The sequence below is a fragment of the Eleutherodactylus coqui genome, chromosome 12, assembly GCF_035609145.1.
Source record: "Eleutherodactylus coqui strain aEleCoq1 chromosome 12, aEleCoq1.hap1, whole genome shotgun sequence".
In the NCBI taxonomy this organism is placed as follows: domain Eukaryota; kingdom Metazoa; phylum Chordata; class Amphibia; order Anura; family Eleutherodactylidae; genus Eleutherodactylus; species Eleutherodactylus coqui.
The window spans coordinates 47,833,369-47,850,703 of record NC_089848.1 but is presented as its reverse complement, the minus strand read 5'-3'; the positions used below and the strand labels follow the sequence as shown (position 1 = coordinate 47,850,703).

At 41.0% G+C, this 17,335-nt stretch overlaps 1 protein-coding gene across 2 annotated transcripts in view; it reads left to right on the top strand.

The window, feature by feature from the left end:
* RBMS3 (RNA binding motif single stranded interacting protein 3) overlaps nucleotides 1-17,335 on the top strand; it is a 630,590-nt gene that overhangs the window by 570,760 nt on the left and 42,495 nt on the right. For both annotated transcript variants that reach the window (XM_066584834.1, XM_066584833.1), the window contains exon 10: nucleotides 6,803-6,853. In XM_066584834.1, coding sequence (XP_066440931.1) covers nucleotides 6,803-6,853 — 51 coding nt within the window. The remainder of the gene's footprint in view (nucleotides 1-6,802; nucleotides 6,854-17,335) is intronic.

The following is a 17,335-nucleotide window of genomic DNA, read 5'->3' as shown; positions in this document are numbered from 1 at the left end:
CACAATCCTTTTTATTGCTTTTGGCTTCTCTTGCAAGCCTCAATTCATTATTAGCAGTCACAGAAAATGGCCATTACTTACTGAGTAAGGAGTGCATATAGAGGCATCCTCTCACAATCCTCTTTCCCCTTTTTTATATTTCCCCTTCTGTGATCAATTCAATATTAGCTTTAGCTTTTCTGACACTTGCCCTACAGTTTCTGCAGACCACATTATATTCTTCTTTAGATATGCCCCCTCTTTCCATTTGATACACATAATCTTCTTCCCTTTTAGCAATTCAAAGATAGCATGATCACTGCCTCCTAAGGTCCCAGCCTCCCATAATTCCTTGTATTCCAATCATGTGTATCATCTCACCAAGTTTCTGTAATGCCTATGACTTGCAGTGTTAGGAGCTCCAATTCCCCTTGCTTGTTCCCATGCTCCATGCATTTGTGTAAAAACATTGTAGTTTGTGATCGGTGTCTCTTGCTCCTCTACTTTCCTTCAGATTTTTTTGTCTTTGTTCTTTCTAATAGCAAGGTTCTCAAATGTATTAATTAGCTGTATATTTTTACCTGGCCTTTCCCTTCCCTACCCATATTGTTCTAGTTTAAAGCTCTCCGAATGAGTAGAAAAGGGATATGCCCTTTATTTTATTAGTGTCACTTTTAAAGAATATAGAGGCACAAGAGGGCAATACAGTAGAATCTGGGTTCTAGGATGGGGGCATATGCCAGATTTGGAGATATTTAAATGAGTCTATATTAGGAAAAAATATTTTTTTTCGACTAAGACCTAAAAATCCAATACCATATGAGTGAAGAAGTTGTTTATGTTCTTGTAAACCAGAAGTTTCCTAATTTTGAATGTCTAAGTCTGGTAATATGGTTTGTAAAAGGCGGAGTGGAAGGTGCTTCGTTGATTTACGGTCAGAGGGAGGAGTGTTAGAGATTAAATGCCTCCAGGAATGAATAGAGGCAGTCATTGCAAGCAAGTAAGGTTTATATTGAGAGTACCCCAGAGGATGTAGCAAAGAGAAAAGAGGGGAACCAGCAACTTCCCTATAGAGATCATTTTAACTGCAGGATAGTCAAGCACCAAAACTTAAGTTGGGACAATACTACTGAATGATAATATTTCTTGATATTAAGAACGCCCATTACCCTTTTAGTCCATGGTCTGGCTATGGTCAAGAACTGAATTCTGGGTTTTATTTTTGTCCAGATAAAGTCTGTTATTATACATTGTAACTTGGCAAGAAAATTGTTAGGTGCTAGAATAACTACAGTGCAGAAACTATATAATACTGTGAGAAGGGAGAATCATCAGCTTGACAACAGCTGTTTTATAACATTTATAACATTGTTTTAGAGAACTTATCCAATAAATGAGAGCCTCTGAGCAACGTAGAAACACAATTTGTATTGAATCGTTCTGAGCTAGAGCTAGTTAAAGAGATTCCCAAATAAGTTAGGGATTTTTCTTGCCACTTATAAAGAAACTTAGTGACAAGCAAGGTTTTAGTGTTCTGGTCAATTCCTAAATTGAGTATTTGAGACTTAGAGGCCCTAATTCTATAGTATGAAACTTTACTGAAGGCAGAAATAGAATTTTGAAGTGCAGACAGAGATGTGAGATGTCCAGTAAGGGACAGAATTACACCATCTGCATACCTAATTTATGTATTGATGTCTCTATTGGGATTCCTTTTATATCAGTATTGCTGTGGACTGTCTTTGCCAGTGGTTCAAATGCAAAAATCTGAGACAAAAGGAACGTCAGCCCACTGAATAAGGTTGATAAATGTCAGGGTGCCATTGGGTGCTTGACGCCCCGCAACAAACCAGACTTAATCTGAGTCAACTAATTTAGAGATAATATGGTATAGTCTAATGGGCCTTGGTCAGACGAGCAGTTTTTTTTGTGTGTGCATGAATAGCCGTGCAAAAAACCCCACACACATCGCATGTACAAAAATCACGTGAACGGGTGAATTTGCACTCACATGCCTATATTTCGCAGGTACAATTATTTAGCACCCCTAAAAATGTATATGTGAATGTTTTCATTGGAAAACATTGGTTCTAATAGAGCCCCTTTTTGACCGTGCCAATCATGCACTAAAAAATCGCTCATCTCACTGAGGCATCAGTAAGTATTTTATCATATATTTTAATATCAGTATTCAATAATGAGATTGGCTTGAAAGTAGCTGAAAATGTTGGATCCTTACCTGTTTTAGGTAGAGTTACTATCGTTGCCAAAAGCATGGCTAGCAGGTTGGAGGAGTGTTTAAACTAGGGACTGGGGGGAGGGCAACAAGAGGAATAGGGGGGAGGATAGTGTAGACAGTGACCTGGGACCAAGTGATGGCAATGGGGATTGAGCGGGGGTGGGGTTAGTACAGTTAGAATTGACAGAGCTAATAGGACCATAAGTAGCATAATGGGGTACTGCTACAGAAAAGTCATATGTAAAAAAAATGGGAATATTAGTTGCCTTTAGACTTAGCTGGAGCAAATAAAGTCTTGTGGTACATTTAAAAAAGCTATAGGAAGAAGATGTAGGGAATTGATCCCACGAGTGGAAGACTTTGCAGAGCAAATACAAGGAGTCCAAACAAGACTAATGGGACTTCTTTTTCTTAACTAGCTGGAGAAAATGGGAACATAGGATTCAATTTACATTTGTGCCCTTCTTTCAAGTTTGACAGATGGGCGTCAGCCAAAGTACAGGCAGAAAGTAGGGACTGAGACATTGTATGATGAAGATAGATAGTGTAGGACAACAACCGAGTGCTTAATAATTGTCATATATTATGGCAAACTGCACAGTAGGTAATGAGGGGCCAGTTTGGGGTGAGATTATAGAACATATTTGCACAATTTACAAAATAATCCAGTGCAAAGATGAGGAGTGCTGAAGAACACCCAAAATCAATAGAGATAACTAGAGATGATTAGAATTAGCCATGTTTTGGGTTGCTGGGAGCTAATATGAAATGAAGCTACAGGAGTTAAGCAACCATTACTTTAACTGTTAATCTCCTCCACTAACTGCAGCATGTATACTTATAACAGCCACTAAATGATGCCTGGTTTTATGGCAGTGTAGCCAGTGAGGTATTGTTGCTATAGGGCCACTACTGAGGGCACTGTAACTATTGGGGGTAATACTGGGGGCAGTGTTACTATTGATGCCACTACTAGGGGCACTGTCACTATTGGGATGAGTTCTGGAGGCACTATTATGACTTGGGGCACTGTTACTATTGGGGACACAATTAGTAGTTGCACTCACTAAAATAACAGAAGTAATTAAAGCCATACATTGTGATAAGCAATGCCCCAGCCACACCCCCAATTCACCCCACCTTTTACTGTGGATGGTATTTTTGGTGATAAAGGTGGCAATACTACTACCAGCAGAGCAGTGGTGGACAGCAGTGGTGGTTCCAAAACTGTATTGGCATGCACACACCTCGAGGGAGATGCTGTCGGGAATGAGTAACCATGAGAAGCATCCTTCAGACGTCCTGACAGTGAGTTCAATGGGAATTGCTCAGAGATAGAGAGCTTACCAGACTGCAGATGATGTCTGGTAAGTGGATAGTCCTGGGGCACAATTAAACCCTGGGGATATCTCTTCAGCAGTAGGGGGACATCTCTTCAGCAGTATGGGATCAGAGGATGATGTCCAGACCCTTCTTTGGTGTCTGCTTTTACACTAGTCCCAGGCTTGTAGGCCCAGCTTAGACTGCAGATCTTGTCTCCAAAGTTGAGCTGGCTGTCGAGTCCAAGCACACAAGCTGGATTGGGGGAGTCCTAAGGGTTTTCTAAACTGATGCTTAGTTAACCGAGAGTCAGATAAAGCAGAAAATAGCTATGTCTCCAGAAGTAGTAGTAGAGCTGCACATATGAAATGTGTATGCTCAGGTTGGTTAGTAACCCCCCACCATCACCCCTTTTGTGTGCTTTTTTTTATTTTAGGATTTTTTTTTAAAACATTTTTAAAAAATGTTTATTTCTATGTTTTTTTTCTACAACTTTTTATGTTGTCTGTTCTTCAGAAACTGGAACAAAAGGCCATTGTGGGGCATATATATATATATATATATATATATATATATATATATATATACACTGTATATATTTACATATATTATACATATACAGATTGTAGTTGCACCCAGCAGCAGGTTCCTACTACCAGTATTGCGGCAATCATATGACCAGTCATGTTAGGGAGGCAGCAGCACAGCAGTGCTGCTACAGTTACATATAGAGTGTTTATTTAGCAATGTTTTTCTGAGAATAGAGATGACAGAAGTGGTTTTCGCCAACATTCAGCTTTTTGGTGAGCCAGCTTAAATCGGCACAGTGTATATGAAGCAGTGCAGGCTTTATGCACCTGCACTGCCTCCAGTCTATATACTGCAGGAGATCATTAAGTGGTTACATTATGTACTGATTACTTTCTGTAGAGTATCTTTATAAACTATAAAACTCTCCTGCTTTCTGTAACTCAGACATAGAGAGTTAAATTATGGAAGTTTGTCTGCCTGCAGCCACCACTTTCCTCATTACATAACCAGTCTTAGTGCTGTGCTGCTGAAGTAAGATGAAGAAATTTATTAAGGTGTAATAAATGTGTCACATCTCTGGCACCAGAGAGTTGAGTTTAGCTGGTGTGGATTTGCGTTATATTGTACACCAGTTTCTGGTATAAGTTATAGCCCATTTGTTGGGCCTCGAGTGTTCCCGCTCCTCCTTCTAAGTTGCGCCAACTTTTAGAAAACTGAGGATCATCAAATGAAATTGTTTATTCCAAGCGTAAGCTCCATTGCACAGCAACGTTTCAACCGTGCCTTCGGTCTTTATCAAGCATAGAGACCGTATGCACGGTTGAAACGTTGCTACGCAGTGGAGCTTACACTTGGAATAAACAATTTCATTTGATGATCCTTGTGTGAGTATGGATTAAACCTACCGTGTTTCCCCGATAGTAAGACACCCCCGATTGTAAGACGTATCGGGGGTGTCAGGGGGGTCGGCCAATGTAAGCCGTACCCCGAAAGTAAGACATACCGTAGAAAAAAAAAATCATTACTCACCTCCCCCGGCGTTCTGTCGCGCTCCGGCAGGATGTCGCTCGCTCCTCGTCCCCGGCGCAGCATTGCTTTCTGAATGCGGGGGCTTGTAATCCCCGCCTCCAGAAAGCTAATACACACGCCGTCAGCCAGTTACAGAATGGCTGTGATTGGCTGAAGGCGCACGTGGCTTCAGCCAATCACACCCATTCAATGATGTCATTGAATAGTGTGATTGGCTGAAGCCACGTGCGCCTTCAGCCAATCACAGCCATTCAATGCTGTCATTAAATGGCTGTAACTGGCTGACGGCGTGTGTATTAGCTTTCTGGAGGCGGGGATTTCAAGCCCCGCATTCAGAAAGCAATGCTGCGCCGGGGACGAGGAGCGAGCGACATCCTGCCGGAGCGCGACAGAACGCCGGGGGAGGTGAGTAATGATTTTTTTTAATTATAAGACATACCCCGAAAGTAAGACATAGTGGGGCTTTTGGGGATAAAAATAATATAATAATAATAATAATAATAATCTTTATTTGTATAGCGCCAACTTATTCCGCAGCGCTTTCAGGCATGGATAAATGCAAAACAATACAACAATTACAATATAAGGTACATTGGGTTAGACACAAATGGGTTGGGGGTGGTACAGGAGGTGCAGGGGGTGGGGAACACAGGCAATAGGAAATATTATGTACAGATCATTTATCAGAAGGCAAACAGGGTGGAGCACCATAGTGAGGGGCAGGGGACTAGGTCAGGAGATTTGGTATGCTTCCCTGAAGAGGTGCGTTTTTAAGGCACGTCTGAAATTTCGTGCATCGGGAATTGTCCGGATGCCTTGGGGTAGAGCATTCCAGAGGATGGGTGCTGCTCTAGTGAAGTCAAGAAAGTAAGACACTGTCTTACTTTCGGGGAAACACGGTAGTACCTCAGCTGCTGCTCTCCACTCTCTTTATGGACTGTTGAATTTTGGATCCCTCTGTCCAGATGCTTTGCACAGAGCGTGCAGCCGTATGCAAACTTACTGCTCCCCCAGAAGGGATTTTGATCGTGGTGCCGCTGTATTCTTGTTTTGATTTGGAACTTTTAGAAAACTGGTAAGGGTACTAGAAAAAGGACAAAATGTTGCACATTTTTGTGTAACAATTTTGTGACTCTTTTATACCAGAATTCTGTAAACAAGTGTCTTCTCCCCCCCCCCCATACTCTTCATTGTTTTCAAACTCATAGAAACACGGTTCAACCTTGATAAAGATATATTCGAATATGATTCAGTGCAGACTTTTGGGCCTATTAGGGTGAAATGGTGTTGAAAAGAAGACATTTACTTCCAGCATGTTTGGTGTGAAAAGACCTCTCTGTCTGTCGAATGTATCTCTTTGTGTCCCAAGTTAGAAAAAGAATTTCAGTAATGGAACAATTACCAGGATTTAGTAAGTTCGTCAGAGAGTAATGCATATTATTTCATATTTCTAATGGTATAAAATTGCCTACAGTGTATTTCCTGATTAATATTTGAAGGTATTACATTCATTTAAAGATAGCAATGTAATTACAGAATTAAGCAGCATACTTAGAGAAATGATTCTAGACCGTTATGTGGCCAGAGCCGAGCTCTGGGTTTGAAATAAAATTTCATGCTATTTCAGTAAATTCTTATAACGTCATTAATCAAATACTTCTATGGACATCATCCTTGCCCTAATGTTACTTTTTTGCCATTTAGGTACAAAGTACATCCTGGATGCCTCATCCACCATATGTTATGCAACCAACGGTAGGTAGTTTGCTACAGAAGACTTTTACATTTGGGTGTCAATGATTAATGGCAATGTCCATTTACATTCCTGAATCTAATTTCATTACCATATTTCCATATGCTAAAATGATTTATTAGATTTTTATCCTTAATATTTTGACTAACTGTACATTTTACCAATGAAAAGGGTTTTATGCAGGTAAATGAATTGAAAGGTTCGTATTCATATATTTAGTGAGGGTTTTCCATTATGTATTAATAAGATCATATATATTTAAAGAGCAAATAATTATTTTTAGTTATTTAATTTGCCTTTTACGCCTGTGCTTACAAAAAATTTAGAGAGTTATAAAATATTTGTCCAAACTGTGTGGTCAATACTAAATGGCTTTAGAATTTTCAACATACTGGATTTCTATAAAGAGTACTGTGAAATTTAGGACCTATAATTAGGATCTGTTTACACTGGTAATGTGTTGCTGAATGGTTTTTATGAAGGCACAATTGGTGTATAAAATAGCTTCAGTTTCTATTAGTTGTTTATTACATTTTTTTGGATCTGGTCCTAGTTTCACCATTCACACTTCCCTTTTTTGTTTTTAATCATTGCAGTCAAGTAATAAATTTTTGAACCTTGTAGCCCTGAATGGGATCCATCATAGTATCCTTTGAAAACAGAATGCATCATGTTCTATTTTACCACGGATATCCGCAACATAGAGCCCATTGCGCTCCATGGTCTCAGTTATACCCACAGCCCATACGCAACTACTTTGTTGCCACAGCGGGACAGATGGGATCTGCTGCAGACATCCACAAGCAGATTCCACCTACGGCCGTGTGAGCCCGGCATTCAGATTGCTACCTGTAATATGTAATTTACAAGAAGCCCCTGGAACGCTCGCCTTCCTGCAGTCTTTCTTTCAAGAGCAGCTTGTTGAACACCTTCTGTTTGAGACCACCGCACCTCAGCAATCTTACGAAGCCTCACAGAGTGCCACTTATCACACCCCATCCCTGCCACTGGGGTCAAGAAATCCCCCCCCAAAAAAGCATGAGAGAGAGGGACACCAGATTTTATTGCTCCATGTGCCCATCCCAACCGGGCCTCCATAATTACCCGTCTTTAGAAATACCACAGATTTTGGAATGCCGAAAAGGGCACGGAGGGAGGGAATATTTTAAGGGAGAATTATTTTTAGGGAGTCAATTTTTTTTCTGCACCAGTGAGCAATGGGCTCTGGAATTTATTTACTTGTGCCCTGAAATCCAGTGTGTTTTCCCTCTATTATTAGCATAGCCTTGTGTCCTATAAGTAGATTGGGGCCAAAATGAGTATGTTTCTGAACACAGGACAAACAGAGGTATCCATTTTGGGGTGCAAGTTTTCATTCATATGTATAATGTACAAAAAAACCCTGTTTTAAAAATTGACATAGTTGCCAAAAAAATGAAAATAGTAATCCTTTTCCTTCTGCTTTGCTTTAATTCATTCAAAAACTCTGGGGTTAAAATGCGCAGTAATTCGAAGGAATTCAATAAGGGGTCTAGTTTTCTAAAATGGGGTCATTTGTGGGGATTCTTTATTGTTTTGGCCACTCAATGGCTCCACAAGTGGGCAATGGGGCCTGCAATTTATTCAGTTGTGCCTTGAAATCCAATGGGTGTTCCCTCCATTATAGGCCTAGCCATGTGTCCTGTAAGTAGATTAGGGCCACAATGGGTATGTTTCTGAGCATAGGGACAAACAGGAGTATCCATTTTGGGGTGCAAGTCTTCATTCATATGTGTGCTGTACAAAAAATCTGTTTCTAAATTGAAACTATTGCTAAAAAATGAAATTCTTAATTTTTTCCTTCTGCTTTGCTTAGATTCATTTAAAAACTGTGGCGTCAAAATATGCAGTACACCCCAAGATAAATTCATTAAGGGGTCTAGTTTTCAAAATGGGATCATTTGTGGGGCTTCTATATTGTTATGGCCGCTCAAGGGCTCTTTAAGTGGGCAATGGGGCCTAAAACACCTTCAAGCTAAATTTCTTTTCTGAAAGCCACCACATACTCCTTTTATTTTGGGCCCGTTGTGCCTACAGGCATAAGATTAGGGCCACAATTGGTATGTTTTTGAAGAAAAGACAAATTTACACCCCATTTGTGGTGTAAATTTTCATTTTCATGCACACTTTAGAAGAAAAAAAACTGCCTTTAAAATTACATATTTGCAAAAATATGAAATTTTATTTTTTCTCCTCTAAATTGCATTAACTCCTGAAAAAAAACTGTGGGGTCAAAATACCCAAGACACCCCTCAGTATATTAAGTAGTATAGTTTTTGAAATGGGGTCATTTGCGGGGGTACCTATCATTCTGACACCTATGAGCCTTTGCAATCTTGGCTTGGTGCAGGAAAACAAAATGTTCCTCAAAATGTTCATAATCAATGTTAAATTTGTACGTCTCCTAAATGGTTAAAAAAGCTAAGTTTTTCAAATATACGTCCAGAAAAAAGAAAAATGGAAATATATATCTTATCAAAAATGTTTACAGTAGGTTTGCACATATTTGAGATATTTAAATTGAAAATGTGAAAAAAAAGATAATTTTTAAAAATTTTTCCCAATTTTGCGGCTTTTAATAAATATACACAAATTCTATCGGACTATTTTTACCACCTAAATGAAGTACAATATGTGGTGAAAGAACAATGTCAGGCCTTAGTCAGACGGACGTTTTTTCGCGCGATTTGCGCATGCGCATGCGTCCGGCGATTTTATAAAACCATTGCTTTGCAATGGTATCGGACACATGAGCGCTTTTTATGCGCTCGTCCGATAAATTATAGAACAGAAATCGCAGATCGCACCTATCTGCGATTCCTGTTCTCTTCTCTATATGCGCTCAATGGGGCCGGCGGCAGCAGCGCCGACCCCATTGAGAACATATAGAAGACAAATCATTCTTCTCTGCCACAGCTGTAACAGCTGTGGCAGAGAAGAATGATGTTTGCCCATTGAATTCAATGGAGCCGGCAATACAGCCAGCTCCATTGAAAGCAATGGGCTGCCGGCGTGCGCGGGATGAATTGTCGGGAAGGGCTTAAATATATAAGCCCTTCCCTGCAATTCATCCAGAAAAGTGTAAAAATAAAAAAAATATATATACTCCCCTGCTCCCGGCAGCCGGAGTTCCGCGCGGCTGGCCTGCAGTGGGTGTGACTCAGACCTGCCCCCTGATTGGCTCAGCGCTGAGCCAATCAGAGGCAGGTCTGACTCACACCCCCTTCACACCCACTGCAGGCCGGCCGCGGGGAACTCCGGCTGCCGGGAGCAGGTGAGTATGTATATATTTTTTATTTTACCACATTTCTGGATGAATTGCAGGGAAGGGCTTATATATTTAAGCCCTTCCCGACAATTCATCCCACACTCGCCCGCAGCGCATTGCTTTCAATGGAGCCGGCTGTATTGCCAGCTCCATTGAATGCAATGTGCTGGACAGCTCCGGCCCGTTTCTAATGAAACGTGGCTAGGAGCAGATTTTCAGGCGATTTTCGGGCACCGGTCACGCGATTTGCGGATGCGCATCCGTCATGCGATCCGCAAATCGCGCGAAAAAACGCCCGTCTGACTAAGGCCTCAGAATCACTCGGATATGCAAAACCTTTACGGAGTTATTTTCTGTTAAAATGGCACATGTCAGATTTCCAAAATTTGGCTTGGTCATTAAGGCGCAAACAGGCTTGCTCAAGGCTGCAGGGTTAGGCCTCGGTCAGACGGGCGTTTTTTGCCGCGATTTGCGAATCGCATGACGGATGCGCATTCGCAAATCGCGTGACCGGGGCCGAAAAATCACTGGAAAAGTCTGCTCCTAGCCGCGTTTCCTTTGAAACAGGCCCGAGCACAGGAGTGCTGTCCAACCCATTGAATTCAATGGAGCCGGCAATACAGCCGGCTCCATTGAAAGCAATGGGCTGCCGGCGAGCGCAGGATGAATTTTCGGGAAGGGCTTAAAAATATAAGCCCTTCCCTGAAAATCATCCAAAAATGTGTAAAAAAAAAAAAAAATATATACTCACCTTGTCCGTGCAGCCGGAGTTCAGCCGCGGCCAGACGGCAGTTCTCCTGAACTGATCTGAGTAGTATTCAGCAGGCGGGGCCGATTTAACATCCCCACCTGCTGAATGGGCTGCCTCTGATTGATAACAGCCCTCACCAATCAGAGGCAGCTCTCACTCACCCATTCATGAATTCATGAATGGGTGAGTGAGTGCTGCCTCTGATTGGCTCAGCGCAGGGACCAATCAGGGGCAGCTCTCAGCTATTGAATGACAGCTGTACAGACAAGGTGAGTATATATATATTTTTTATTTTTACACATTTTTGGATGATTTTCAGGGAAGGGCTTATATTTTTAAGCCCTACCCGAAAATTCATCCCGCGCTCGCCGGCAGCCCATTGCTTTCAATGGAGCCGGCTGTATTGCCGGCTCCATTGAATTCAATGGGCAAACATCATTCTTCTCTGCCACAGCTGTTTCAGCTGTGGCAGAGGAGAATGATTTGTGTAGTATATGTTCTCAATGGGGTCGGCGCTGCTGCCGCCGGCCCCGTTGAGTGCATATAGAGAACACAAGGAGTCGCAGATCGCAGATAGCTGCGATCTGCGATTTCTTGTCCTATAATTTATCGGACAAGCGCATAACAAGCGCCCATGTGTCCGATACCATTGCAAAGCAATGGTTCTATAAAATCGCAGATCGCATGCGCAAATCGCGAGAAAAATCGCCCGTGTGACCAAGGCCTTAAACGGTAAGCATACCAAAGACTACTATGTGCAATATAAATAAAGGCTCCACGAAAGCATAATTATTACACATGATCGTATTTCAGCTCTGATTTGTTCAGAACTGTAATGAGGTTCTTATTCACGTATATGGGGCCTGAATTCACAATCTCTGGCATTCCCATTGAAATTAATGGAGTGGAGGTACGAGCTTTGCAATGAGATGCAGCTGGATTACAGGTTAAGGCCTTAGTCAGACGGGTGTTTTTTCGTGCAATTTGCGCATGCGATTCGCGCATATATAGAACCAATGGTTCGCTATGGTATCGGTCACATGTCCGCTTTTTATGCGGATATGCGATAAATTATAGGACACGACGATTCGCAGATCGCGCCTATCTGCGTTCGGCGTTTTATGTGCGCACCAAAATCATTTACTGCAGCTAGCTGCGTTTTTTTCGCCGGCCAGTCTGTTTCATGTGCATTTTGATGCGCACGGCGATTTTTCTCCGGTCAGACGGGCGTTTTGCTGCGACGATTAACGCGGCTAGGTGTAGATTTTTCCCGCGATTTTTCGCCCCCGGTCACACGATTTGCGCATCCGTCATGCTATCCGCAAATCGCGCGAAAAAACGCCCGTCTGACTAAGGCCTAATCCTGTTGTGAGACACCCCCCTTAAACTGATTATTTGCATATGAAAAAAACACATTTTCTTACAGATGTAACATGTATTAACTTGACACTTAAAGGGGTTGTCTGAGTTGTAAGAACTCTGGACAGCCTCTTTCCCATGCCTTAAAACAACACTGATCGATCTCTGAGCTCTGTTTTTGGCTGCAGCCCCTGTGATGTCCTGTAAATTGGGTCTGACTGCAGTTGTAAACAGAGAGGAGGATCAAGTGCCATTGTGGGACACAGTGGAAGTCGGGAGAGGTGAACATATCACCATTTTTTATTCTAATGCTTGGGGAAGTGTTTGTCTAGAGTTCTGACAAGTCGGACAACTCCTTTAAGTATACTATTGCGGAACATTATAACTTGACCTATTCAATGACATTTGTTGTGTTAAGTGTGAATTTAAAGTTTGTTACATCTGTACTTTAAATGGACAAAAGGCAAATCTTGGTTTAATAATTACTGTAAAATCAGACCAGCCAGTAAGAAGAATAAAACAACATAATGACTTTTGTATAATAATTGTTACTGTTACACAATTATGACATAATATCACAAATTAAACAGTGATAATAATATGGTATAATTAGCTGTATATTAGCTATTTTGCTTTTAACATGCTTTCAAAATTATAACTTGGCATATATAATTAATGTCTAATGCCAAGAAAATAGGAGCTCCTTGCAGACTTTCCTTGGTAACATTGGAAAGTACTTCTAACTATATATTACAATAATGTAATGAGGAGAAAATGAATTTTCTTTTAGAATTAAAGACTAATACAGTGATAATCATAAAACGTGGGATATTATTACTACTGTAAATGCGGTATCAATGTAATGCAGCATTTATATTACAATGAAAGTTATTCATTTCACAGGTGGACACTTTCACATAAGTGTTTCAAAATGTTAACATTAAAAGGCTAGTATTGGGTTTTAGAACCATATAAATCAGGTTGATTCAGAATAACAATTTATTACATCTGAGCCTGATGCAAAGCACCACATCCGGATCGGACATAATGTTATGTTCCAAAAAAAGAACATACAAGCAAAGTACAAACACGGATAACACAAAATACTATATAAGGAAACCAAAAAGTGGGGAAATGGGGAATATGACCATAACCTACTAATGCGAGCAGACCCTACCTAAAAGCGGAGTGCTTACCCTGATGAGAGCAACCCCAGGAACTTGAGGCGATACTGACTTTTACTCATTAGAAACACGAAATTTGGCCACAGTAGATATTATACAAGCATATGAGAAGCTAGATGTTACACAAATTAATGAACCATAAACCACATAAAGCCAATAACCAGACAGACTTATCTTAACTGAGACACAGGATCAGACCAAAAACTGCCTACTTGACCAAGAATACCTTCAAAAAGAGAGTATAACTAGTGTCCTCTATGAGGAGGAGCCAGAATAAATGTATACAAACTAAAGCTGATTGCCCTACTGGGGTACATACTTCCCAGCCAACCAATCAGTCCACACACCAGCTGAGAAGTGTCTCCATCAGCATCCAGCTCTGAAATGAACTCAGCATGCGCTGGTATCAGAATAATGTGGTCTGGGACTGATGCCGTGATGCCAATGTGGTCCTGATTCTCCGACACAGATAATGAGCCAAAACCAAAGGCGTAACTTGAAGCTCCTGGGCCCCGATGCAAAACCTGTAACACGGCCCCTAACTATAATGCTATACTCATAGTACTGGATTCTCTATATGGAGAAGAGAGGACTTATAGGCCCCCTAAGGCTCCTGGGCCCGGGTGCAACCGCATCCCCCGCATCCCCTATAGTTACGCCCCTGGCCAAAACACAACCTTTGTCCCTATTCATAAAAAAAAAAAAAAGACCCACAGCAGTCAGCTGATCACTGCATCAGCTTCACTGTTGTCATGAGAACAACCCCTTTAAGAGAATGCAGTTGAAGTGCAATATCAGATACAGACAATAGATAGGAGTGGTGCCATTTCCGGAAAAGGCGGCACACTTATTTTTTTCATAATCTTTGAAAATCCCTTTAAATTTTAAAGTATCCGTGTGAAGAACTGTGTGTAATGTTCATTACCTTTCATCCTAACACTGAACTGTTTCTACGCATCATGTTTTAATTGTTTCACTTAATTTATTTAGACATCCTTTGTGTTCTACTTAGTTAATTCTTTTTTGCTATAAATAAACATATAAAATGTAGCTAATTAATTCCTCCACTGGCTTCTTGTATAATATTGATTAGCTCTGTAACTTATCCATACCCCAGAAACTGAACAGGTATTTAATTTGCTGGAACAAATGTTTGCTGGTTGTTCAGCTTGTTATTGCTATGTTATTTTACTTTTAAAATACGTTTTAATTTACTATTGGCATGTGGTTTGTCCACTAAAATGTATAGTAAAAGCAAAAGCTAAAGTAGATGTAAATCCTAATTATCCTACAAAATTTCCTATTTGCCAATGTAGCAAAATCCTTAGCTCTATTTACATAACCAGCACTTTTTTTCTTATCCATGTTCCATCCTCATCCTTAAAGGAACTCTGTCAGCTCCAACATGCTGTCCATACAGCAGGCAATGTGCTATAAAGCTAGAGGAGCTGAGCAGATTGATATATAGTTTTATGGAGAAAGATGCAATAAAACTTGTATTTTTATTCATTAATATCCCTAATCATTTGTGGAATCCGTTCATGTAAGAACCGCACTGAAATGCAGCATGTTGCAATTTGTTTTCTGGACCAGAAGGTCCACAAAACAAATTTGCATGCTTTATTTATTGAGCGCACGCCCATGCTTTCCTATGGGTGGCTTGATTTGCGGATATTCTGCGCGGGTGAACCACATGGATTCCACAAATCAGATCCACCTGTGGACATTGGGCCTTATACTGAATCTTTCCCCATAAAACTGTATATGAAACTGCTCAGCTCCTCTTATTCTATAACAGGATGCCTTCAGTTTGCACAGCATGTTCAAGCTGACAAAGTCCTTGTAAGCACATGTGATCCCAATGTAGCCGAAGACTGTTTGCCATCTTTTGTATCTATTTTTGGCTTCATAGATGCACCTTCTTGGTCCTGATAGGAGAATGTCAGAATATTGGTCACTTTAATCAGGGTAAGGGCTCCTGCATACTTGCGTTTTTCTGCCACGATTTTTTCACGCAATATCGCTGCGTTTTTTTAATGCGATTGTCAATGGAACTTTCTAATGTTAAAAACATACCCCAAGTTGGTGCTTTGCAATTTTGGTGCAATGCGTTTTTAACATTAGAAAGTCCCATTGATGATCGCGTTAAACAAAACACAGCGATATCGCGTGAAAAAAACGTGCAAGAAAAGCAAAGTACGTAGGAGCCTTAAGAGTTGTTTTAGAAATCTCTTGCATGCGTCATCAGTATGACACAGCTTCTACAAGAGCTCATTGTCCAAGTTGAGAAAACATAGTATGTCCAATCAGTTCAGCCTGTTTCCACACCCACATGTTGATCCAGAGGAAGGCAAAAAAAAAAAACCAATGAGGTAGAAGTCAATTTACCCCACTTTGGGAAAAAAAATCCTTCCCAACTTATCCAGTGGATAATGGCAGTCAGAATAATCCCTGGATCATCAACACTCTTCAGGGAAAAGTCCCTACCTAATTCCAAGTCCGGCAGTCGGAAGATCTTTGGATCAACAACCACACTGTTATTTAATATCTATATCCTGTAATATCATAGCGCTCTAAAAAGACATGTAGTGTCCTCTTAAAATCCTCTATCAATTTTGCCATCACCACGTCCTCAGGCAGAGAGTTCCACAGTCTTATTGCTCTGAGGCCTCGTTCACACGAGCGTGTATTTGTGCGCACATAACCATGCATCTATTAGAACTGGTTTCCAGTGGTGTGTTCACATGTCAGTCTTTTACAGGCATGCAAATTCATACACCTGCAAGAGATAGGACATCCGTGCGCCCGGAAGATCTGTGCTGTGTGTAAATATTCTCCGCGGGGAGTCCTCTCATCACTGAACACTGTGACAGCACTGTCACACTGCTCAGTAATGATCTACCAAAGTATAAGTTCAAGGCAGCATCAGATGAATTAAAAAGTCATATTTTATTCCTCCATAGTAAAATCCCCAGCTACGTTTCGACCTACACACACAAGCTTGATAAAGACCTGTGTATGTAGGCCGAAACTTCGCTAGGTTTTTTTTACTATAGGGGAATAAAATATGACTTTTTAATTCATCTGATGCTGCCTTGACCTTATACTTGGATGGATGTGGATGTGGGTCTTGATCCGGACCTGGTCTGGCTGTGCATTTTTCTCCTCGTCTAGAGAACATTTGGAACACCAGGTGATGACTTTTTTGGTCTTCATATGCTGCTGAGCATCTATTTATGTTCAGTAATGATGGCATTCCCCCGGGGAGTAAAGAATCCCCTGACACAACTGTCACAGCTGTGGCAGAGGATTGTGATGTTCTCCCATTGCTGTCAATGGGGCCGCTGCTGCAGGCGGCCCCATTTAAAGCGATGGCATGTCGGCAACCACTGCAACGATTTTCGAGGAAGCACTTTAAATATAAGCTCTTCCCTGCAAATCATCCCTAGATTGTGTAAAAGAATAAAAAATATATACTCACCTCTCCGCTGCTGTCGGAGCTCAGCGCGTCTAGCCGCTTGTCTGCCCAGCACTGTACTGAAGCTCAAGTAATTCTTTAAAATATAAAAATGAAATCACATCTTCTCTAGCCGCATTATTGTATTTGAGGTCTACAAAAGTCGCCTCTTCATAGGGTAAATACATTCAGCTTTGATAATCTGTTTTCAAAAGTAATACTTATTGATTGCCCTTCTTAGAACTTTTCTACGGCTCTTGGGAATCTTTCTGTGGACCTGTGTACAAAATTAGATTGCATATTTGTCGCGGGTTATGGCCTGTGCCGCAGGTTACAGAATATGATGCAGAACACGAAGAAACGTTTACTACAACAAAGTAACTACAATAAAATATGGTTATGCAATTTAAAAAACTGTTTGAACCC